This window comes from Ceratotherium simum, chromosome 3, assembly GCF_057802395.1.
Source record: "Ceratotherium simum simum isolate JZ-2026a chromosome 3, ASM5780239v1, whole genome shotgun sequence".
NCBI lineage: Eukaryota > Metazoa > Chordata > Mammalia > Perissodactyla > Rhinocerotidae > Ceratotherium > Ceratotherium simum.
In genome coordinates, this window is record NC_141902.1 from 41,013,587 (window position 1) to 41,039,687 (window position 26,101).

At 36.9% G+C, this 26,101-nt stretch overlaps 1 protein-coding gene across 2 annotated transcripts in view; it reads left to right on the top strand.

Moving 5' to 3' along the window:
• Positions 1-26,101, top strand: part of GOLM2 (golgi membrane protein 2) — a 110,939-nt gene that overhangs the window by 53,055 nt on the left and 31,783 nt on the right. For both annotated transcript variants that reach the window (XM_004421506.3, XM_004421507.3), the window contains exons 7-8: positions 22,834-22,932; positions 24,106-24,276. In XM_004421506.3, coding sequence (XP_004421563.1) covers positions 22,834-22,932; positions 24,106-24,276 — 270 coding nt within the window. The remainder of the gene's footprint in view (positions 1-22,833; positions 22,933-24,105; positions 24,277-26,101) is intronic.

Sequence of the window (26,101 nt, forward strand, 5' to 3'; positions counted from 1 at the left end):
ACCACCATTCAGTTAATTATTCCACACTTTAAATAGTTTACACACTATTTTTTCTTTTTCTTCTCTTATGGGCACTTCTGTTCAGTATATATCTTTCTTCATTAATGTGTCTATTCCTTATCTATTTCCATTTGAAGTCTGTATCACTGCTGCTATCCTAATCTCATTCAGTCTTTTTTCATGTCTTTTTTGTTTTTCTTGCCATTTCTGTGTTTCTTGGCTATTATAAATACCCCTCCCTGCTGACTCCAGTTTATTATGGTGGAAAATTGGAAGTAACAACACATCTTTGGTTCTTCTTGGCTGTCTTTTTCCTTCTTAATCTCTGATTACTTCTCTGGTTATAGCTCATTGTATGTGGCTGAAATTGCTGAGTGTCTGAAGTCCAAATGAATGAAGTATTAGTCTTTTCATTTGTAGAGTTTTGTTATCTTCTCAAATTCTTTCCTGTCTATATTCTTTTGGGTTTCCAATTCACAGTATAGTCTCCTAAAATAAAGGTCAGAACAAGAACAATAATGTGAATTTAAAAATATGGAGTTAGAATGAGCATGACTTGTTTGTAAGGCAATGAAATTATCCAGTGATTCTTCAAGTGTGGTCCTTGGATCACAGTATCAGCATTACCCAGAAACTTGTTAGAAATGCAAATTCTGAGGTCCCATTCCAGACCTACTGAATGAGAAATTCTTGGGATGGAGCCCAGCAATCTGTTTTAACAAGCTCTCCAGGTGATTATGATCTATCCTAAAGTTTTAGAACCACTCGCTTAGATATTAATTTTTTTTAAATAATTTTATTTATTTATTTTTTCCCCTAAAGCCCCAGTAGATAGTTGTATGTCATAGCTGCACATCCTTTTAGTTGCTGTACGTTGGATGCGGCCTCAGCATGGCCGGAGAAGTGGTGCATCGGTGCGTGCCTGGGATCCGAACCCGGGCTGCCAGCAGTGGAGCACGCGCACTCAACTGCTAAGCCACGGGGCTGGCCCGCTTAGATATTAATTTAAAGAAATGTTGAGAGCAAAGACCGTGTATTCTTTTTCTGAATTTTTGCAGCATTTGCTCTAGTCCTAGACTCACTGAGTTTTAGGTTGATTAATCTCTTTTACATTGCCCTTATTTATTTTTTAAGCTACACTCAAAATTTTGCCAAAGATAAACTGCAGGTTTCTAGTATACAGAAGCATCCTATTCAATATATGAGCAAGGGTTTACCTGCTTGCATGCATTTATTTTTTATGTCATATATCTACAAAAATATATTTATATTTAAATACATAATTTTTATCCTCTTTTGTCCATTTTCACATAGTTTTCAAGTTAAAATTTTATCAGTACTACTCTAAATGTGTAATGTCTCAATTTATTTTCTCATTGGTCCACTATTGTAATTTATTACCTGGCCACAGGAAATTCCAGAGTTAAGGCAAAATGAAATGGGAATGCAAGAGGTCTTGGAGATGTTATCTTGACCAACTTTAGGTATATTGCCCTTATCAGACAGTGGTTTTCAAATGTCTGTCTTACATGAACCACTTCAGCAGGGCAAAAATCCTATCTCACCTCTTCTGCTTGCTTAAAAAAAAGCATGCAACCATTTCATTAGAATTACTGGGATGAGACCAGCCCCTTGGCTCAGTGGTTGGGTGCGTGCACTCCGCTGCTGGCGGCCTGGGGTTCGGATCCCGAGCACGCACCGAGGCACTGCTTGTCCGGCCATGCTGAGGCGGCATCCCACATACAGCGGCTGGAAGGGTGTGCAACTGTGACATGCAACTATCTGCTGGGGCCTTGGGGAGAAAAAGGGAAAAAAAAAGGAGGAGGATTGGCAATAGGTGTTAGCTCAGGGCCGGTCTTCCTCAGCAAAAGGAGGAGGATTGGCGTGGATGTTAGCTCAGGGCTGATCTTCCTCAAAAAAAAAAGAACTACTAGGATGAATAATGCTACTTTTTATGAGATGCCAACAGATTCATGTCTGATTTTTACAATATAAATTTGCCATATTAACTCACATAATGGTTGTAGCACTATAGTTTAGAACAGGGAAAAACACCAAAAATGTATACATTTTTGTGTAAATTTAGCATTAATGCCAAAAACATCTGTCTATACAGACACCATCTACACTGTCATGGCATATTATATGCCTTCCTCTGGATTAATTTTTCTTTGTCTTTGAGTTTCTGTAATTTGAAAATGATATGCTGCAATGTACGTGGGATTTTTTTTTTGACATTTATCCTGCTTGATGTTCTCTGAGTTTCCTGGATCTGTGGTTTGGTGTCTGACATTAATTTGGGGAAATTCTCAGTCATTATTGTTTCTAATATTTCTTCTATTCTTTTCTGTCTTCTCCTCTGGTATTCCCACTAAGCTATGTTACACCTTTTGTAGTTGTCCTAGATATTCTGTTCTGTTTGTTTTTTTGTTTTTCAGTCTTTGTTCTCTTTGCTTTTCAATTTTTGGGGAGTCTATTGATATATTCTCTAGCTTAGAGCTTCTTTCCTCGGCTGTGTCCAGTCTACTAATAAGCCCATCAAAGGCATTCTTTATTTCTGTTACAGTGTTTTTGATCTCTGATATTTCTTTTTGGTTCTTTTTAGGATTTCCATCTCTCTGCTTACATTGCCCATCTGTTCTTGCATATTATCTACTTTATCCATTAGAGCCCTTAGCATATTAATCATAGTTGTTTTATATTCCCAGTCTGATAATTCCAACATTTCTGCCCTGTCTGGTTCTGATGCTTGCTCTATCTCTTCAAACTGTTCTTTTTGCCTTTTGGTATGCCTTGTCATTTTTTCTTGATAGCTGGACATGCTGTACTGGGTAAAAGGAACTGCTCTGAACAGGCATTTAGTAATGGGGTGGGAGGTGTGGGAGGAGGGGAAGCATGCTCTAGTTCTGTGATTAGGCGTCAGACTTTTCGTGAGCCTATGCCTCTGGTCTGTGAACTTCACAAGTATTTTTCAGCTTTTTTCTGTCCCCTTAGGTGGGACAGGATGGCTAGAGTGGGCTGGACTTGGGTATTTCTCTTCCCTGGGTCAGTTAGGCTCTGATGATACCCCAGCAGGTTAGGCTTTGGTTAACTAGTTTCTCCTGAGAACGGGCCTTGTTAAGAAGAACAGAGTGCTGTAGTGTATTGCAACATGGTTCCCTTTCCTCTCCTCCTGCTGGAAGCACTGGGTGAGTTTTCTCCAATATTACTTTGGGACCATAGATGAGCTCCAGTTGGTTAATCTCACAATATTTTGGGGGGCCTCTTATGACTGGGTCCCCTTTGAGTTTTAATTATTTTATTGAGGTCATAGTGGTTTGTAACATTGTGTAATTTCAGGTGTACATTATTATATATCAGTTTCTGTATAGACTGCATCTTGCTCACCCCCAATAGTCTAGTTTTTATCCATCACCATGTATATCTGCCCCTTTACCCCTTTCACCGTCTCTCCTTCCCCTCTGCTAACCACTAATCTGTTCTCCTCTTCCGTGTGTTTGTTTATCTTCCACATATAAGTGAAATCATACAGTGTTTGTCTTTCTCTGTCTGGCTTATTTCACTTAACATAATACCCTCAAGGTCCATCCTTGTTGTTACAAATGGGACAATTTTGTCTTTTTATGGCTGAGTAGTATTCCATTGTGTATATATACCACATCTTGTTTATCCATTCGTCAGTTGATGGGCACTTCGGTTGCTTTCATGCCTTGGCTATTGTGAATAATGCTGCAGTGAGCATAGGGGTACATAAATCCCTTTGAATTGTTGATTTCAAGTTCTTTAGATAAATACCCAGTAGTGGGATAGCTGGATCATATGGTATTTCTATTTTTAACTTTTTGAGAAATCTCCATAGTGTTTTCCATAATGGCTGCACCAGTTTGCATTCTCACCAGCAGTGTATGAAGGTTCCCTTTTTTCCACATCCTCTCCAACACTTGTTATTTTTTATCTTGTTAATTATAGCCATTCTGATGAGTGTAAGGTGATATCTCATTGTAGTTTTGATTTGCATTTCCGTAATAATTGGTGATGTTGAACATCTTTTCATGTACCTGTTGGGAAATTTGGAAAAATGTCTGTTCATATCCTCTGCTCATTTTTTTGATTGGGTTGTTTGCTTTTTTGTTGTTGAGTTGTATGGATTCTTTATATGTTTTGGAAATTAACCCCTTGTCAGATATATGATTTGCAAATATTTTCTCCCAGTTGCTGGGTTGTCTTTTCGTTTTGTTCATGGTTTCCTTTGCCTTGCAGAAGCTTTTTAGTCTGATGTAGTCCCATTTGTTTATTTTTTCTCTTGTTTCCCTTGCCTGAGTAGACATGGCATTCTAAAGATGTTTCTAAGGCCGATGTCAAAGAGTGTACTGCCTGTATTTCCTTCTAAGAGTTTTATGGTTTCATGTCGTACCTTCAAGGCTTTAATCCATTTTGAGTTAATTTTTGTGTATGGTGAAAGATAATGGTCTAGTTTCATTATTTTTCAGGTGGCTGTCCAGTTTTCCCAGCACCATTTATTGAAGAGACTTTCCTTCCTCCCTAGTAGGTTCTTGGCTCCTTTGTCAAAGATTAGCTGTCCATAGATGTATGCTTTTATTTCTGGGCTTTCATTTCTGTTGCATTGATCTGTGTGTCTGTTTTTGTGCCAGTACCATGCTGTTTTGATTACTATAGCCTTGTAGTATAGTTTGAAGTCAGGGATTGTGATGCCTCCAGCTTTGTTCTTTTTTCTCAGGATTGCTTTGGCTAATCGGAGTCTTGTTGTTCCATATAAATTTTAGTATTCTTTGTTCTATTTCGATGAAGAAGATCATTGGGCTTCTGATTGGGATTGCATTGTATCTGTAGATTGCTTTAGGTAATATGGACATTTTAACTATGTTTATTCTTGGAATCCATGAGCATGGAATATCTTTCCATTTCTTTATGTATTCTTCGATTTCTTTCAATAATGTCATCATTTTCAGTGTATAGGTCTTTCACCTCCTTGGTTAAATTTATTCCTAGATATTTTATTCTTTTTTTTTTTTTTTTTTTTTTGGTGAGGAAGAGTGGCCCTGAGCTAACATCTGTTGCCAATCTTCCTACTTTTGCTTGAGGAAGATTGTCCCTGAGCTAACATCTGTGCCAGTCTTCCCCTATTTTGTATGTGGGACCTTGCCACAGCATGGCTTGATAAGCGGTGTGTAGGTCTGCACCCAGGATCCAAACCTGCAAACCCTGGGCTTCTAAAACAGAGTGCACTAACTTAACCACTATGTCACCGGGACGGCCCCGATATTTTATTCTTTTTGTCGTGATTGTGAATAAGATTGTATTCTTGACTTCTTATTCTGCTAGTTCATTATAAGTGTATAGAAATGCAACTGATTTCTTTAAGTTGATTTTGTACCCTGCGACTTTCCTGTAGTTGTTAATTATTTCTAATAGTTTTCTAGTAGACTCTTTAGGATTTTCTATATATAGAATCATGTAGTCTGCAAATAGCAAGAGTTTTACTTCTTCCTCTCCAATTTGGACACCTTTGGTTTCTTTTCTTGCCTAATTGCTCTGGCCAAAACCTCCAGTACTATGTTGAAGAAGAGTGGTGAGAGTGGCACCCTTGTCTTGTTCCTGTTCTCAGAGGGATGACTTTCAGTTTTTGACTGTTAAGTGTGATGTTGGCTGTGGATATGTCTTATATGGCCTTTATTATGTTGAGGTACTTTGCTTCTATACCCATTTTATTGAGAGTTTCTATCATAAATGGATGTTGGATCTTGTCAAATGCTTTCTCTGTGTCGGTTGAGATGATCATGTGATTTTTATTTATTTTTTATTTATTTTTTATTTTTTTATTTTTATTTTTTTTGGTGAGGAAGATCAGCCCTGAGCTAACATCCATGCTAATCCTCCTCTTTTTGCTGAGGAAGACCGGCTCTGAGCTAACATCTATTGCCAATCCTCCTCCTTTTTTTTTCCCCCAAAGCCCCAGTAGATAGTTGTATGTCATAGTTGCACATCCTTCTAGTTGCTGTATGTGGGACGCGGCCTCAGCATAGCTGGAGAAGAGGTGCGTCAGTGCACGCCTGGGATCCAAACCCGGGCCGCCAGCAGCAGAGCGCACGCACTTAACCGCTAAGCCATGGGGCCAGCCCCTGATCATGTGATTTTTATTCCTCCTTTTGTTAATGTGGTGTATCACATTGATTGATTTACAGATGTTGAATCATCCCTGTGTCCCTGGTATAAATCTCACTTGATCATACTGTATTATCCTTTTAATGTATTGCTGTATTCAATTTGCTAATATTTTGTTGAAGGTTTTTGCATCTATGTTCATCAGCGATATTAGCCTGTAATTTTCCTTTTTCGTGTTGTCCTTGTCTGGTTTTGGTATCAAGGTAATGTTGACCTCGTAGAATAAGTTAGGAAGCATTCTGTCTTCTTCAATTTTTCAGGATAGTTTGAGAAGGCTAGGTATTAAATCTTCTTTGAATGTTTGGTAGAATTTTCCAGAGAAACCATCTGGTGTGGACTTTTGCTTTTTGGGAGGTTTTTGTTTACTGTTTCAATCTATTTACTTGTGACTGGTCTGTTCAGATTCTCTATTTCTTCTTGATTCAGTTTTGGGAGGTTGTATGAGTCTAAGAATTTATCCATTTCTTCTAGGTTATTCAGTTTGTTGGTATATAGTTTTTCATAGTATTCTCTTATAACCCTTTGTCTTTCTGTGGTATCCATTGTAATTTCTCCTCTTTCCTTTCTAATTTTATTTATTTGAGCCTTTTCTCTTTCTTTCTTAGTGAGCCTGGCTAAAAGGATTTGTCAATTTCGTTTATCTTCTCAGAGAACCAGCTCTTAGTCTCATTGATCCTTTCTATTATTTTTTCAGTCTCTATTTCATTTATTTCTTATCTAATTTTTATTATTTCCCTCCTGCTGCTGACTTTGGACTTTGTTTTTTCTTCTTTTTCTAGTTCTGTTAGGTATAATTTAAGATTACTTATTTTAGGTTTTTCTTGTTTGTTGAGATAGGTCTGTATTGCTATAAATTTCCCTCTTAGTACCACTTTTGCTGCATCCAATTAGAGTTGGTATGTTGTTTTCTTTTTCATTTGTCTCCAGGTATTTTTTGATTTCTCCTTTGATTTCTTCCTTGATCCAATGGTTGTTCAGTAGTGTGTTGTTTAGTTTCCACATAGTTGTGACTTTCCCAGCTTTTTTCTTGTAGTTGATTTCTAGTTTCATAGCATTGTGGTTGGAAAAGATGCTTCATATGATTTCAGTCTTCTTAAATTTATTGAGGCTTGCCTTATTTCCCAACATATGGTCTGTCTTTGAGAATCTTCTGTGTGCACTTGAGAAGAATGTGTATTCTGCTGTTTTTGGATGGAATGTTCTATATATATCTGTTAAGTCCATCTGGTCTAGTGTTTCATTTAAGACCACTGTTTCCTTGTTGACTTTCTGTCTGGATGATCTATCCATTGATGTAAGTGGGGTGTTGAGGTCCCTTACTATTATTGTGTGGCTGTCCATTTCTCCCTTTACGTCTATTAATAGTTACTTTATATACTTTGGTACTCCTGGTGTTAGGTGCATATATATTTATAAGTGTTATGTCCTCTTAGTGGAATGTCCCTTTTATCATTATATACTGCCCCTCTTTGTCTCTCATTGTTTTTTTTATCTTGAAATCTGCTTTGTCTGATAAAAGTATGGCAACACCTGCTTTCTTTTGCTTGGAGTATCATCTTCCATCCCTTCACTCTGAGCCTGTATTGGTCTTTAGAGCTGAGATGTGTTTCCTGGAGGCAGCATATTGTTAGGTCTTGTTTTTTAATCCCTCCAGCCACTCTGTGTCTTTTGATTGGAGAATTCAATCTATTTACATTTAGAGTGATTATTGATATAGGGCTTAATAGTGCTGTTTCATCTCTTGTTTTCCAGTTGTTCTAAATTTCCATTGTTTCTTTTCACTCTATTTCTGAGTGTCATTTCAATTTGATGGTTTTCTGTGGTGGTTTTCTGTTTTTTTATGAATTGTGGCTCTGCTCTGATTTTCTGTTTAGTGATTACCACGAGGTTTGTATAAAAGATCTCATAGGTGAGATAGTCCATTTTCTGATAGCCTCTTATCTCCATTAGCCTAAGCAGGTTCCATCCCATTCTTCTTCCCCTTCTGAGTTATTATTGTCACAAATTACTCTCTTTTGTGTTGTGAATTTGTAACTAAATTGAAGTGTTTGTAGTTGTTTTTGATGCTTTCCTTCCGTTTATCTTCTGTGTTATAATTAAGTGTTTGCTAACCTGTTCTGATAGAGAGCTGCAATTTTCTGGTTTTGTCTATTTATCTCTTTGCTCAAAGCTTTGTAAACCTTTGCCTTTTTGTTTCAGGTAGGAGGGCTTTCTTCATCATTTCTTATATGGCAGTTCTAGTGGTGATGAACTCCCTCAGCTTTTGTTTATCTGGGAAATCTTTTATTTCTCCATCATATCTGAAGGATAATTTTGCTGTATAGAGTATTATTGGCTGAAAGTTTTGTTTTTCAGTATTTTGAATGTATCATTCCATTCTCTCCTAGCCTGTAAGGTTTCTGCTGAGTAATCTGCTGAAAGCGTGATAGGGGTTCCTTTGTAGGTTATTTTCCTTTGTGGTGCTGCCCTTAATATCTTTTCTTTGTCATTGACTTTTGACAGTTTTAATATTATATGTCTTGGAGAAGGTCTTTTTGTGTTGATGTAATTAGGAGTTCTATTGGCTTCATGTACTTCTAAGTCCAGTTCCTTCCCCAGGTTTGGGAAGTTACTAGCTATTATTTCTTTGAACAAGCTCTCTTGTCCTTTCTTCCTCTCTGCTCCCTCTGGAATGCCTATAATCTTTATGTTACTTTTCCTAATTGAGTCGGATATTTCTCAAAGAATTCCTTCATTTTTTAAAAATCTTAGTTCTCTCTCCTCCTCCACCTAAAGCCATTTCTACATTTCTTTTTTGCTGAGGAAGATTCTCCCTGAGCTAACATCGATGTCAGTCTTCCTGTATTTTGTATATGTATCGCTGCCACGGCATGGCTGCTAACAAGTGGTATAGGTCTGCACCCGGGAACCGAACCCGGGCTGCCAAAGTGGAGGGCACAGAACTTAACCATTAGGCCATGGGGCTGACCCCTGTTTCTACCTTCTAATTCACTGTTTCTGTCCTCCATAATGTCTCCTCTATTTTTTTATTGTTTCTACATTATTTTATATGTGTGTGTGTGTGAGGAAGATCAGCACTGAGCTAACATCCATGCCAATCCTCCTCTCTTTTTGCTGAGAAAGACTGGCCCTGAGCTAACATCCATGCCAATCTTCCTCCACTTTATGTGGGAAGCCGCCACAGCATGGCCTGACAAGCACTGCATCGGTGTGCACCCAGGATCCGAACTCGGGCCGCCAGCAGCAGAGCATGCGCACTTAACCACTACACCATGGGCCAGCCCACCTACATTATTTTTATCCATTAATTGTGTTCGTCATATACAGAATTTCTGTATAGTTTTTTTAAGGGCTTCAGTCTCTTTGGTGAAGTATTCCTTCTGTTCATTAATTTTATTCCTGAGCTCATTGAACTGTCTGTCTGTGTTTTCTTATAACTCTTTGGATTTCTTTATGATGACTGTTTTGAATTCTCTGTCATTTAGACTGTAATATTCTGTGACTTCAGGAGTGGTTTCTGGAGACTTGTCATTTTCCTTCTGCTCTGCAGTGTTACTGTAGTTCTTCATGGTGTTTGATGAATTGGTTCTCTGCTGGTGTGTTTGTGGTAGTATCCGGTTGCAGATTCTACCTGCCACCACTCAGCTGGGGGTAGGGAGGAGCTGTGTTTTCTGTTCCTGCCCTGTCTGCTGGTAATTGTGCTGGTTGGGCCACTCTGTGTTCATGTGGGCTGGCTGAAGCTGCATGGCTGGTTGTGCTCATACGGGCAGGGCCTCTGTGCTCAGCAGGTGGATCACAGCTGGGCACTGCACCCAGTGGGAGGGGCACTTTGGCACAGGCCGGCACTGCATTTGTGAGTGGGTCAGCTGAGCTGCTGTGCTCGGTGGGCTGGGCGCCTTCACTTGGGCTGAGCCACCGCCACTTCGTGGGGAGTGTTCACTCAGGCAGGGCATCTTTTCGGGGACTGAGCCACTGCCACTCGGTGGGGAGTATTCGCACAGGTGGGGCTGCCTCTGTAGGTGGGTGCCCCTGTGGGCTGAGCTACCACCCTGAAAGCATTTGCACGAGAGCCTGGCTTCCCCTGCCTCCACTTACAGTTGCACAGGCCGCTGTGTGAGGATCCATGACCTTGATCACTGCCGATGGGGAGGAGGAAGAGGAGTCTGTTCATCTAGTTCCACTGCTTCCTGGGATCCAGTCCACCCACCTGCAGATGTATAGTTGCGTGGATCTCTCAGGTGTCCTGTTGTGTTGTGTAGGGAATCCTGTATTGGTCAATGAATGTCCGTTTAGTTATAACTTAGAGGGAATAGACAAAGGGAACAACTCATTCTGCCATGATGCTGATGTCACTACCCCCTGGAGTTTTTAACTTTCTGAGTTGTTCACACTGAGCCTCCAGCAATTCATCAATTATAGCTCAGGGATTTTTGTGTGTGCTTTATTTTTTTGTTGAGGAAGATTAGCCCTGAGCTAACAGCTGTGGCCTGTCCTTCTCTTTTTGCTGAGGAATATTGGCCCTGGGCTAACATCCCTGCCCATCTTCCTCTACTTTTATGTGGGACTCCTGCCACAGCATGGCTTGATAAGCAGTGCATATGTCTGCGCCTGGAATCTGAACCTGCGAACCCCAGACTGCTGAAGTGGAGTGTGTGAACTTAACCACTATGCCACCAGGCTGGCCCCTAGAGTTCAGGTTTTTTTACTCCAGCACTGGTTCCCATGGAGTTTCTGCTCATGTGTCTACTCCTGTAAGCCATGACTCGCTTGTCTCTTTCTCCAGTCTTAGGGACAGTGGTTTGCTCTATGTCCTACCCTCTCTTATGTATCTAAAAAGAGTCATTGATTTTTCAACGGTTTCAGCTTTTTACTTGTTGTTAGGTTGGAGTGGTGACTTCTAAGCTCCTTATATGCAGAACTAGAAACTAGAAGTCCTTTGGATTAATTTTTGAACCTCTTTAAACTGTTGGTGCTTTGTTTTGAATATCATTGTTCATAACAGTTATCCTTAATTATTTAGAGAAGTATTTTGAGTATAAAGATTATTTTGATATAATAACTGGTGAAAAGAAACTTTGAGCTGTGTAGTCAGTCAAAAGCAAACACAACGGAAAGCCATGTCGTATCTTTGTACTCTCAGCTCCCAGTATTGTGCCTTGCACGTGACAGGGTCCCAGTTAATGTGTATGGTTGAATTAACAGAATATCCTTAGTGGTGACGCAATGGTTTCTGCAGTCAAATTGCCTAGATTCAAATGCTTGGCTCTATCTTTTAACAAGCATGTGACCATTTCTTCACCCTTAGCCTTATCTATGAAATAGGATAATAACAGTTCCAACCTCATTGGGTAGATGTGAGGTTTGAATCTAAAGCACTTAGAACAGTACCTGGCACATAGCCAGTGCAATATAAATCTTAGCTGCTGTTATTATTATGATTATTTCATATCATTGTAAATATATTTGTTATCTCCTTGTCACTCCTTTTACTGAGTGTTTCTTTTCTCTCAGAAGTAACCTATGCCAGAGTTCTTAATGCCCATCCATGTGGTGTCCCTAATGACTATAGAGGCAGTAACTCCACAGAGGAAGTAGAGGAAGGAACACATCCTTCTAATTTTAAATCAGACTCAAGTGTTAATGACAGCTTTGTTTACAATAGCCGGGACTGTACTAGAAACTGTAGCAGAACAGTGCTGAACTATCTTAAAATACAATTCTGAAACAGTCAAGGGGTGTATAGCATGTGCCTATGGTTAGCGTGATATTTCGGCTTCTCAGCTTCCAAAGCCATAGAGCTAAACCTCTGTGGGTTTTGTTTGTTTTTTGAAGTTGATTTGGAGCTAATCACCAAGATTTTACAGGATTCCTATAATTTAACCCATGACCATCCTTGACCTGAATGTTTACCTATGTACTGTTTTAGGCACCTGTGATGTTAGGCAGTTACATATTAATATCACTAGTCTTTAAACTTTTTTAGAACATACTTTCTTTTTTAACATACAGAAAAACATAGAGAATAATGTATTGAATAGCCAAGTACCCACTGCCCTAAAAAAAATAAAATAAAATAACATTTTGCCACATTTGTTTCAGCTATTTCTGTCATTGATATTGTTGTTAAAGAAATAAAATATTACTGATAAGTTGAAGCTTCCCTGTGTACCCTCTAGCTCCCATTCCTGTCTCTTCTTCCCCACAGGTATCTACTATGCTAAGATTGGTGTGTATCAATTTCCATACATGTTTTTAGGCTTTTATTGCATTTGTAAGCATCTATAAAACTATAAAGTATTGTTTTGTTTGCTGCCTTAAACTTTAAATAAATGGTGTCTTATTGTGTATATTATTCTGCAGTTTGTTTTTTTCTCCTCAGTATTATGCTTTTGAGACTTACCCAGGTTATCCTGTGGCTTTTTAATGGTTATAATTATTCCATTGTATAAATATATCATAATTTATCTATTCATATATAATAAACAAGTAGGCTCCTTCCAATTTTTTGTTACTTCAAACAGTACTACAGTGGACATTCTTGTGTATATCTTGTTGTGCACATGAGAGTCTCTAGATACTTCTAATATTTGATTAGTACATTGAGATAAAAAGATGAGGCTGTTGCGGGTTAGAGGACAGGCCTAGGGGTCTAGCTGTCCCAGGCCCTACCCAGTCACTGAGGGTTGAGGAGATCAATAGTTCAGCAAACTGATAACTCATAAACAATCCCAAGCACAAGGGTATGCACTTAAAAGTAGAATCTTGCATCATAGAGTATTGTTAGCTTCACTATACTTATATCAGTTTATACTTCTACTAGTAATATATGACAATTTCTGTCATCCACATCCTCACTAACATTTGAGTTTGTTATACTTTTAGTTTTTTGCCAATCTGATGGTTGTGAAATGGTATCTCATTTTAACTTAAATTTGCCTTGGTACTAGTGACATTAAGCGTCACTTCATATGTTTATTGGCTATTTTGGTTGCCTTTTTCTATGAACTGCCTGGTAATCATTTTTGCTCATTTTCCTATTGGATTGTTGGTATTTTCCTCACTGATTTTTAAGAGTTCTTTAATAGTATGTAATGCAAATACCTTTTCCATGTCTTGCATATCAACAGAGAGGATAATCTTATTTCTTACTTGGAAACTTCTTTCTAGTTTTAGGTCCAGTCAATCTCATAGTAAAAATTGCCCCTAATGATTTACTTTAGGAAAAACCCTATATAGATATAAAGATTTGTATGTGCTTGAGAAATTGGAAGTTCTTTTATAATTAATTACTTAGAAAGTTATTCCTTTTGGTTTTTTAACATTAGGTAGAGCTAGTCTATTTATAAGATATTTAATTTTCTTTTGACCTTGGCTGTATATTGGAATCACTGGGGAGTTTAAAAAAAAAAAAAAAGATGCCTGGGTCCCACTCCAGAGATTTTGATATATTTGGTCTGAGATGCAGCCTGGGCATTGAATGTTTAAATGCTCTTTAGGTGATTATATTATGTAGTCGAGGTAGAAAACCACTGCTTTAGGACGATTCTCTAGATCTGCACTGTCTAATACAGTAACCACTCATCACATGTAGTTATTTAAATTCATTACACTTAAATACAACTAAAAATTCAGTTCCTCAGTCAAACTAGCCACACTTCAAGTGCTTAATAGTCACCTATGGCTAGTGGCTACTGTATTGGACAGCACAGATATAGAACATTTCTGTCATTGCAAAAAGTTTTATTGGATAGTGCTGCTCTAGATTGAAACTGGTAATAGTGGTTGCCTCTGGGGAAGAAGACTGAGGACAGAGAAGAAAAGGTGACTGACTTTTCATTATACAACCTTTTGAACCTTTTGAATTTTGGTTTCAAGATTTCATAAGGTAATTTCATAAATTACCTATTCAAAAAATTAATGATTTTTGAAAAATTAAAGAGAGGTGATTACAGTGATATTTGAAAGGAGAAAAAAGGTAAAAGATTATATTTTAAAGAAGCAATGTAGTTAATCTTTTTTTGTATGTGTGTAAAGATTCTTTCTTTAGGACCTACAACTAGGATATACAACTATGTACTGGGGCTTTGGGGACGAAAATAAAAAGGTATCAGCACATTCACTTCTTAAAGAGAGCAACAGCAAAAAATAACAAAAAGATTCTTTCTCTAAAGGGTAGAGCTTATAGGGGAAAAATTATCTAAATTTATAAAAATACATTAAAATTTTTTAACAAAGTGAATCACTATAGATATACTTAAGTTTTCTCTTAGGTATCTTGTAAAACAGGAATTGGCAAACTAAAACTTGGTTATCTGTTTTAATAAATAGTTTAATTGAAACACTATCATGCTCATTTGTTTATGTGTTGTCTATGGCTGGTTTTGTGCCAGAACAGCAGACTTGAGTATGGCCTACAAGCCTAAAATATTCCTTATCTGGCCCTTTAAGAAAAAGTTTTCAGGGCTGGCCCCATGAACTAGTGGTAAAGTTTGTGTGCTCTGCTTTGGTGGCTCTGCTTCGGTTCCTGGGCACAGACCTACACCACTCGTTGGTGGCTATGCTGTGGCAGTGACGCACATACAAAATAGAGGAAGATCGGCACAGATGTTAGTTCAGGGCGAATCTTCCTTGAGCAAAAAGAGGAAGATTGGCAAGAGATGTTAGCTCAGGGCAAATCTTCCTCAGGGAAAAATAAAATTTTCAAAGATCTCTCTTACAGAAGAAACAAATTATGTAAAATTGGATATTTATAATTTTTTTTTGTAGGGGAAAAATACTTATACTAGCATAATATCAAATTGTAAATATTCCTGAAAATTGCTACTAAAGATACATAAATTTCTAATGATACATTTGGTTTAAAATTGAAAGACATTTCTTTTATTGTCATATTTTATGAGGCCACAATTTATACTAGCACAATTAAGAAAAAAGAAATCAAAAGAAGGTCTTGAAACAGCAGGTATCATCTAGGGAGAACAGGAATAGTTAAGACTCAAGGGTTTGAGAGTTTAATTGGTGCCTGTTTCTGCCACTTTTTAAAAACTATACTACCGAGGTATTGTGTTTTAGTGGTTGTTCTAGGGATTACTATGTGCATCCTTTACATATCATAGTCTACTTAGAAATAATATTGTACCACTTCATGTAAAATGTTAGAACCTCATAGATATAATTCTACTTACCTTGCCTCACCCTTTGTGTTATTGTTGTCATATATTTTAATTCTATATGCTAAAAATCCCAGTACTTTCGGTATTATTATTTTTGCTTTAAAAAGGCTTTCAAGAAAATAAAAGAAGAAAAAATTATGGCCTCTTATATTTACCACACATTTACCATTTCCAGTGCTCTTCATTCCTTCCTGTGGATTCTAATTTGTATCTTTTTTTGTTTGTTTGTTTTTGTTTTTGAGGAAGATTGGCTCTGTGCTAACATCTGTTTCCAATCTTCCTCTTTTTTTTCTTTTCTTCCCAAAGCCCCAGTGCATAGTTGTGTATCATAGTTGTAGAGTTGTAGCTCTTCTATGTGGGATGCTCCCTCAGCGTGGCTTGATGAGCGGTGAGTAGGTCCGTGCCCAGGATGCTAACCTGTGAACCCTGGGCCGCAGAAGCAGAATGTGCGAACTTAACTGCTATGCCACCGGGCCGGCCTCTAATTTGTATCTTGATTATCATTTTCCCTTCAGCCTGAAGAACTTCCTTTAGCAGTTTTTGAAATGCAGGGCTTCTTATTTTTTTTTTTTTGCTGAGGAAGACCGGCCCTGAGCTAACATCTATTGCCAATCCTCCTCCTTTTTTCCCCCAAAGCCCCAGTAGATAGTTGTATGTCGTAGTTGCACATCCTTCTAGTTGCTGTATGTGGGACGTGGCCTCAGCATGGCCGGAGAAGCGGTGCCTCGGTGCGCGCCCGGGATCTGAACCCGGGCCGCCAGTAGCAGAACGCGCGCACTCAACCGCTAAGCCACGGGGCCGGCCCTGAAATGCGGGCCTTCTAGCAACAAATTTTTCCAACTTTTGTTTATCTGAAAATATCTTTACTTCATACTCATTTTTGAGGAATATTTTTACTGAATATGATAATTTAGATCAATTTGTTTTTCTTTCAGCACTTTAAAGATGCAATTCCACTGTCTTGTAGCCTCCATTGATTCTAAGTCAGCCATCGTTCTTTTTATTGTGTCCTTATATTAGCGTGTATTTTTTTTCTAATTGCTTTTAAGATATTCTCTTTAGTTTTAATTTTCATCATTTTGACTATGATGTGCCTTAGTTTGATTTTTTTTGTATTTATCATGGTTGGGATTCAGTGAGGTTCTTCAATTTGTGGGTTGTTTTTCACCAAATTTGGGGAATTTTCAGCCTTTATTCAAATTCAAATATTATTCAAAAATTTTTCTGCCCAATTCTCTCTTTTTTCTCCTTCTGGGACTTGAGGTACATACATTTCAGACTGCTTGATATAGTCCCACAGGTTACTGAAGTTCCGTTCAGTTTTTTTGCAGTAATTTTTCTCCTTCAATTTGTTCAGTGTCCTTGATCTGTCTTCAAGTTCGTTGACCCCTTTTTCTATGGTATTTAGTCAAAACACTCTTCAAAGCTCTTTCAGTGTATTTTTCATTTTAGATGTTGTATTTTCAGTTCTAGAATTTCCCTTTGATTCTTCTTTTAGTTTCCATTTCTCTACTGGGTGTCCCCATCTTTTCCTTTAAATCTTTGTGTATATATATATATAAATTGTTTAGAAGTCGTTGTCTGCTAATTTCAACAAGTGGATCATCTTTGAGTCTTTTTCTGTTGATTGCTTTTTTTCTTGATTATGAGTCATATTCCTATTTCTTTGTATGTCTAGTAATTTTATCCTGTGCCGTTTGAATGATAACCCTAAGGAAGTATGGATTTTGTTGTCTTCTTTTAAAGGGTATTGAGTTTTATTCTGGCAGACAGTTAAATTACTGATGAATCCTCTTGATTCTGTCAGGCTTGGTTTTATGCTTTGTTAGGGCAGGTCAGTTTTGACTTTGTTCGTAGTCTGAGGGCATGGCCCTTAACTCTAGGGTGTGGTCCCTACTTTCAAAGTAGGACTTGTAGCATCTCATTGGAATGCCCAAAATGCTCAGTGAAGATTCTTTACTATGGCTGGGCCAGAGATCCATTGTCTTCAAGTGCCACATGACCTCTGTTATTTCTGTTCAGCTCTCAGCCCTGCAGCAGGTGTTCGCTGTTAGGCCCCATAGAGTCTCACCCTGTGTATACACAGCCCAGGCCTTGGCTAAAGACCCAAGGGGAATATCCATGCAGATTTCTTCTCCCCATTTCAGCTCACACAACTCCTTTCTTTGTAGTATTCTGTCCTGCAAATTTCAGCCACCTCAGCATCCCAGACCCTGATGATCTCTGCCTCTTCTGTTCACTGAGACTGCCCATTTCGTGTATATCTCTTTTTTCAAGAAATAGTCTTGTGCTGCTGGTAGTCCAGTGCCTGAAAACAGTTACCTTATCTATTTTGTCCATATTAGAAATTATTTAGGGTATAGGAGGGTAAGTTCAGTACTGGTTACTATGTCATGGCTAACAGTGGAAGTCTGTGTTGTTGTTTTTAAATTATGTAAATGGATCTCCAAGTTTGAAGGAAGTTTAGTTCACAGACAGGTTTTAGGAACTATATAAGAACATCATTTTAATAGTCTCTGTACACATGTGCGTGTATTTGTTGGAGGGCTAAGATGGTCCCACTGACCAATATTTGAGCAATAATATCTGTATTTATACGTAGAGCAAAGTAACATGAGAATGTTACATCATTGTTTGTATTTAATGTTCATGCTTCAGAATGATTAATATTTTTTATGGGCAATTGCTGATCAGAATTTCATGAACGTCTCAGAACATTATTATAAGTAAACATTCATCAGGACTCCTAAGTATGAGCAAACTGTAATCAGGAGGATCAATAAATTGGTTAGTAGTTTTACATTAAAATGTTTTGTTTTCTCAACCTGAATCTTGAATTCTTTTTTCATTCTAAAGATAAATACTTTGAAAACTCTAAATGCTTCGGTATATATTGAACACTGACTATTTGCTAGGCTTGTGTCATAATCCATTAGCAATCCTTCTCACTTAATCCCCAAATCGATCATGCAGGGTAAATGGCATTATCCCTGTTTTTCAAATGAAAACCGAGGCTTCGAGAAATTAGGCACTAAACCAAAGTCATAAGTTGATAAATTGCAGAGTCATGATTTGAACCTTGGTCTAACTCTCAATCCCATGCTTTTTATTCTGTCTTACTGTCTTGACTGTGCAACAGAACTGCCTTTGGAGCTTTTAATAAATACAGATACCCAGGTACCATTCCCATATTCAGTATGTCTGGGGTGGTATCTGTAATACTGAAGTGCTGCTGGAGTTGAGGACCACTGCTTACTAGTGCCATATTCCTTCTCCATAGTTATTGATACTGGATTGTGAAGCCCTGTAAGGGAGGAAACTGAAAGTGTGAACATTTTTAAGATTATAGCCCTGTCATTGGAATAAGAAAATGAGAGTAAAAGGAGGACAGTTCTTTTTTTTGCTGTCAGAGTAGAGCCTGCAACTGAGGGCTAATAGAGAAGTGGAGGAGGATTAGCCTGAAACCTCCTGTCACCTTTTGTAAGCATCTCAGCCACTTTCTCTAGAAACGACTACTTTGAATTTTTAAGTCAAGTAAGGGCTATGTCTCATCTCTACTGTTGTGAGTTTCAGTTTCCTCATCTGTAAAAGGGGATATCTATGTCCGATAGATTTGAGGGTGACATGAGATTAGTGCCTGGTTCGTACTAAGTACTCAGAAAAAGGGAGCTATTATTATTATAATTACTACTATTATTGTCTCTTTTGGAGTTACCAAATGTAGTCCCAGCCCTTGGACCCTAGCCTTCTTACCACCTATTCCTAACATTTTTACTGTTGTGTCTGTAATATGGCCCCTTCTTTCCTCTCTGACCTCATTTCTAACACTTTGCCCTCACTCCTTTCTTTGCAGTTCCTCAGATATGCTGTGCATGCTCCTGTCTCAAGGCCTTTGTACTTGCTGGTCTCTACCTGAATGCTCTTCCTCCATGTTCCATTCACACCTCTGCTTAATTGTCTCTTCCTCAAAACTGCCTCCCTTGACCAAACTATCTAAAATAAAATCTCCCACCACTCTCTATCACATCTCCCTTTTTTACTTATATGTAACACTTTTCATCTGACTTTTATATTATATTCTATACATAGTTTTTTATTTATTATTATCTACCCAACAAAATGTAAGCTTCATAGGGCAATAACTTGATCTGTTGTGTTCATTGCTAAATCTCCAGGGTTTTAGAACAGTACTTAGCATATAGTTGACAATAAATATTGTAGAATGATTGAATTTCCATGCTGATAGCTCTTCTTTATAAAAATTACAAAACCCAGGACCATAGTGGTAGGATAAATGCTATGTGCTCTAGTGGTTTTGTACCCTATATTTTGTGTTTATGGTAAATAGTTTTTTTTCATTTTGTCTTTGGTACTTTTCCTTAATAGTGGTTTTATGAGTGATATATATTTTAGCAGCCTAGTTATTAATGATATTATCTTATAGTAGCATGCTGTTCTCTGTTGATGTATATTTTCTACTGGCGCTCAATGGTCCTCAATGGAGAGGACTAGGGTAAAATATATAGAATTAGAACTGCTTTAATATCATAAATTATTGTTTGCAGTCTTTTCAGTGTCTCATTTTTTCCTATACTTTTATTGTCTTCAAGCTCACATTTATTATTCAGTTTCTCTTAATATGTTTAAGAAGTATGCATAGCCATTGACGTAGTGCTTAGTACTTTCCTGAGAATTTACTCTATCATGTAGGTACAAGAATTCTCATCATAAAATTGTATATAATGACAAATTTAAAACCACATAAAGGTTATAGGGAAGGTGAGTTCATTAAGTTTGTCAGATCCATAAAATGTGATATGTAGTCATTAAAAATGATGTTGAGCTATATATAAACATGCCTAGGATTTTTTTAAATGAAGACAGCAGGTTACAAGAAAGCAAGTATAATATAATCTCATATTTGTGAAGGGAAAATTAGACACTTGTAGGTGTGTAGGAAAAAAGTCTGAAGAACCCTATTCAAAATTGGAGAGTGAGATTAGCACTCTTAGTTGTCTTCAAGTCCACTAGTAGTTTTCTAGATCTTCCTTTGTTTCGGTACCACTAGCTGTAACTATTAATTCTGGCTCCTGGGCAAGTCTCTATCTTGTCCTATGTATAAATAAATCACCTTTCCCCCTTAGTTCAACAAAAAGAAGGCTGAAGTTTTTTTAAAAGGAACTTTTCAAGGAAACCAAAAAGGAAAGTAAACAAAAAGCTAAAGTAAAAGCATAGAAAGTGAAGTGTTTCCAGAAAACACATTACTTTTTCCTAAGTAGTGAAAGTCTATCCATCAACTAGCTTAGCTGATACCATTTATGGGGCTCCAAAGTCCTTGTGGCAATTCTTTACCCAGGTCTCTCTAGCCAAACCTATTAAATTGAAAATTTTGATTCAGCACTACCATTTGGGAATGTCGTAGAAGAAAATGGAATGACATAGAAAAATATGTATAAAATATTAAGTAAAAAATAAGACTATAAGATAGTGTATATGATTGGATCCTAATTTTATTTTAGGTGTATATTACAATGTACATTAAAAAAACCCCAAAACACCAGAGAGATATTCTCCAAATGATAATAGTGGTTATTTTTAAGTAGTAGAATTACAGCTAATTTTTATTTTCTTTGTGCTTTTCTACTTTTCTAAATTTTCTGTAGGAACATGTATTATTAATGTCAAACTTATAAGGCCTCCATATTACTACTCTTTTTCTACTATATCAGTTCTAAACTCCCGTGGATGCTTTATAAAGGCTGTTTGTAATCCAGCTTTTTCCTACCTTTCTAAATCACAATTTTGTCTTCAAGTAGTCACCTTGTTCTTGAGCAGGAAGCGTTATATAAAGCTAAGGACATGTGTAATCACTTCTTGTTTAGTAATAGAGGTGTCCTCTATTGTCGTCTGGTTTATAGTGCTGGAGCCAGCTAGGGTCCAACAGTGATCAATAAATTTGTGGATTGTGATTGACTTCTCTTTCCAAATATATCTACCAGATGCTTAGTGTCCTCAGAGTCTGTTGGCAAATGAAAATTGTACTGTTAAACCTGGCGAAGTACTACTCCTTAAAGATGTCAGCTGATTGTTGTTATTTAGCTCTCTTATGTGTAGAAAGTGGGTGTTGGGCGTTGCATCTGGCGATAGGAACAAGGTAATGGGAACACAGAGAGATAGAGAAGACCTCAACTTTCTGTAAATTTGAGTGGGTTGCTTTCTTAGAGTGAATTTTAAGCTTGTTGGGTCTTTAAATTTAGAAATCCTTGTAACAATAAATGAAATACAGTCATGGAAATAAACTTTGAGGATTATAAAAATAACCCAGGTATTCTAGTTAGGATTGAATAGGCAGTGATGTATTAACAAACAATCCCCAAATTACAGTGGCTTAAAACAATAAAGGTTTATTTATTGTTCGTATTACAGTCTGATGCAGGTTGGATGACTCTCTTTATAGCTCTCCTCCAAGCAGTGTCCCCTTCTATTATTTGATGCAACCATCTTCATGTGTAGCCTCCTAAGTTGTGACAAAAAGGGAAATGAGATTGTAGGTGATTTGCACAGAAGATTTTATCACCATACTTGGAAGTGGCACGTTTGGTTTGACCTACATCCTCATGGTCAGGACTCAGTCTTATGGCCCCTAACTGTAAAGAAGGCTGATCTTTCTCTGTGCCCAGGAAAAATATAATGAAATAGGATCACATAGTATTGTCTCTGCCACACCAATGTTTTAGAAGAATAAATTGTGCCTCTAATCATATCTTATAGATGGGCTCTCTATTTTTTCTCCATATCTGTTTCCCTTCTCTCTAGTTTCCTTCTTTGCTGTCTGCTTTTCTATCATGTTAAGCTGCCCAAGGATGCACTGGAGTCAGTGGTAGTGAGTAAAAAATGATCTCTTTCCCTGGTGCCTTCATTTCTTAAGGGAGAAGAAAGCCCCAACTATAAGTATGTTAGTACAGTTCTTTGTACAAAACTTGAATTTTCCCTCTTCAAAAATCTCTACTTGCTGTATCAGTCATATTTAGTTTTTGTTTAAAATCTGAGCAACTTAGAGTAACATACTCTCATTGCTTCACCTGATCTATAAATGTCAATTTTTATTTATTCTGTCTATATAAAAAGGTCTTAATGTATCTGAAGAGATTCATTTACTTATTCGTTCATCAGATCTTTGTTGAGCTCCTGGCATGTGCCAGGCTCTATTCTAGGTGTTGGGGATGTATGTAGTGGTGAACAAGACAGTTTCTACTGTTTTCTATCCTGGTCAGATTTACTGATCACCAAAATCTGTGATGGATGGTACAGTGTATCAATTAGTAGCCATAAATTAATTAGTTAATATACCAACTATAAGGATTACAAAATTAGAATAAGCATCATAAGATTAGTGCAGTGTAAATAGATTCATGGTGATTGGCTTTTAGAAATCATAATATCAATGGGAATAATATGGACCTATTTTTTCTTTTAGCTTTAAGGAAAGCCCCTATTTCCATTTCTCAATATGAAAGTCATCAAGCAATCTCCCATCTTCCAACTGGACAACCTCTCTCCCCAAATATGGCTCCAGGTATGAAGTCTTATTCTTTTTTTTTATAATTTTATTTATTTATTTTTTTCCCCCAAAGCCCCGGTAGATAGTTGTATGTCATAGCTGCATTTCCTTCTAGTTGCTGTATGTGGGACACGGCCTCAGCATGGCTGGAGAAGTGGTGTGTCGGTGCGCACCTGGGATCTGAACCCGGGCCGCCAGCAGCGGAGTGCGTGCACTTAACTGCTAAGCCATGGGGCCAGCCCTGAAGTCTTATTCTTAAAATTCCATTTGAAAACCAATTTACTGGTCATGTATTGTTATGTTGTAAATAAAACGTGTCATTTAGCAGCATAGTGAAGTAGCATTCATTCTTATTAATGCTATATATTTTCAAATGACTGATAAAAACTCAGGGAAAAATAATCATTTGAGAATGCACTTTGTCTAATGGATTATTAAGAGCAGAAGAATTATTTGTTCTGCCACTCTAGACTACATTCCCTTTCATCTCTGCCAGTCTATATGTATTTACCTTCTTTGAAATGTGTTCAAATTTATCTCACAGAGGCCTTCTATAAATCACTAGATCCACCTATATTAAACTCCCTACTCTGTACTTATGAATGTATCTGTTTGTTTTCTACTGAATACGTGTTCAATTTTATAGAAATGTTCTCCTAAAATGAGAATTGATATGATTAAGATTAATTATAATAAAGATCTAAATCAAGGCTTTGACAAGGAAAAAAGTGGAGTGGGGGAAGGGAAGGTTCTATCCAGCAGATACTAATAAGAAAGAATCAAGAGTTAACAGTTGTAAATCACTGTGTAGATGAAAATCACTTAGAGATTAAAAATTCTAAAAGCGTTATTGTATTTTGGACATTTCTGACGGCAATATAGAGTTTGGAGGGAGGACAAGATACAGGTGTCATTGCCATTTTAATCTTTGGGTTCCTACTATATATCCCTTTGGTGAATAGGTTTATAATCAGCACTGGAGATACTCACCTAGGAATAATTCGTAAACTTCACACAGCTAAAATCACAGTGTTTATAAGATTTGATTAAAGAAATTAAAATAAAGCTTTAAAAAAAGGCTTCATGACTACTCAGTATCAGACAACAGTGTGTCTTAGCTTTTCTAAAACAGGTCTTATGAAATTCTTCTGCAAAATATGACCTTAATTTGATATTTTTATGCCATAGATTCTCATGTCAACCACAATGGAAACCCTGAAACTTCAAAACAAAACCCTTCCAATCCTCTTCAGCGATTCATTCCAGGCCCAAACTCGGAGAATGAACCCCGAATTCAAGCAGATATACTAAAGCAGGCTGCCAAGGATAGAGTCAGTGATTTCCATAAGTTGAAGCAAAGTAAGAATCAGTTGATGAATATTATGCTGAAACGATTTCTTTAAATATGTTTGTTTACAAGTCTCAAGGTCTTCATTATTATAATCTCTAACTAATGAATGTATAGTGAAATTATATTCATTTAAAGAGAAAGCATATTGGTGGTAAAATTTAAAAGAAATGCAGGTTTTAAATGGATGGAGATATTTTAAAGACTTCAAAAATCTTCTCATGTTCTCCAATGTTAAATAGTAAATTTCAGGTGAGTTGATTTTAAAAAATGCTATTAGTTCTTATGACTGTAAAATTTTGGGGGGAAGTGAGAAAGATATATTTTGTTAGGCTAATGAATGAAAACTTCAATTAGACGAGAGGGAAGGTAAATACTTTTGAAAAATGGATTCTGAGAGAATTATAGACCTGGGGAGACTGCCATAGTGGAAGCATCAGTGCTGCTTCCTTTTCCATTCCCTCTGATTGCAGTTTGCTTCATTTAGGTGTTGAGAGAAGTGAAAGAAATTGAACCAATTCGTAGTACTGTGTAATAGAGTATGACTGCTTAATTGTTTCAGAGGTACTGATTTTGATATATGGACAATACCTGTTAATCTGCATAACTCTCCAGTTGGTAGAGTCTCAGGAAGTATAAGACAAAATTCTTGTAGTAGAGAGAATTTGGGGCAGGACAGTATCTCTTAGGTCAGCTCCCTTAAACTATAACTTTTCACTGCTTCTGCTTTTCAAGATTTCTTCCCTTCTTCAACTTCTGAACAGACAGAATATTTAAAAGCTCAGTTTGCCTTTTTTTGCTTTTTATGATGGCTTCTATGGAAACTACTGTTCAGAGCAGTGTTTAGGCAGTTATTTGTACACAGGTAGCTTGTACAGTATAAACTGCGCAGTGTTACATTTATTAATCCATTCAAGATATTTTTGTTGGTCTTATGACAGTTACTCATATTTCTGCATCTATATAAATGTATAGTTTGCATACATTTAATTCACTTTCCTTCTTTGATATTTTAAAGCATATCTGTGTCTTGACAAAAGTATTATATGAAAAACATTTTTATTTACAAGAATGAGGTTAACATTCTAAATACAGCGAAAAAAATATTTCCTCAAAATCTTGTTGGAGGATCGGCCTGAAAACTTTTATCTCAACAAAAAGAGGTTTATAGTAAGGACATAACAAAATAAAATATCTTAATTTGATCACTTAAGATTTTCTTATAAATTTATGGCTTATGCTATAGAGTTTTTTATTGTTGCCTTACCTATATTTCTTTTACCAATTGGGTGAAGAATGTGATTAGAAAATAATTGCTGAAAAATTATTACTCTCTACAACTTATTTTTAAAAGAGCCTACTGAGTTTTAAACTTACTCCAAATTCTTTTCAATATATATATAGAGTTGAAATCAATGCAAGCACTATTTTGTGATTTACTTTGACATTATTTCTCACATTTTAACCTATCAAATAGTTACATAGTTGTCATTTTAAATTTATATATACATATACACACATATGTAGACATATGCATATATTCCATTGGGCTTAGGCAGTAATACTAGTTTCTTTTAGCTCTACTCTTTTATTGATTATTTAAATTATTTTGTATTTTCTCATGTTAGTTACCACGACTATGAATATCTTTTTTTCAAATTATTTACTGCTTTCCCTACTTTGGGTGTTTATTTGAAAGTGCAGTCCTCAAACTAATACTAGGTTGAAATACTTGACTGGCTTTATAGCTTCTCTTACATATTGTTAGATTGTTCTCTAGAACAGTTTCACAGTGTCACTAGAGATGTTTAAATTTATTTATTTCCTTATGGCCTG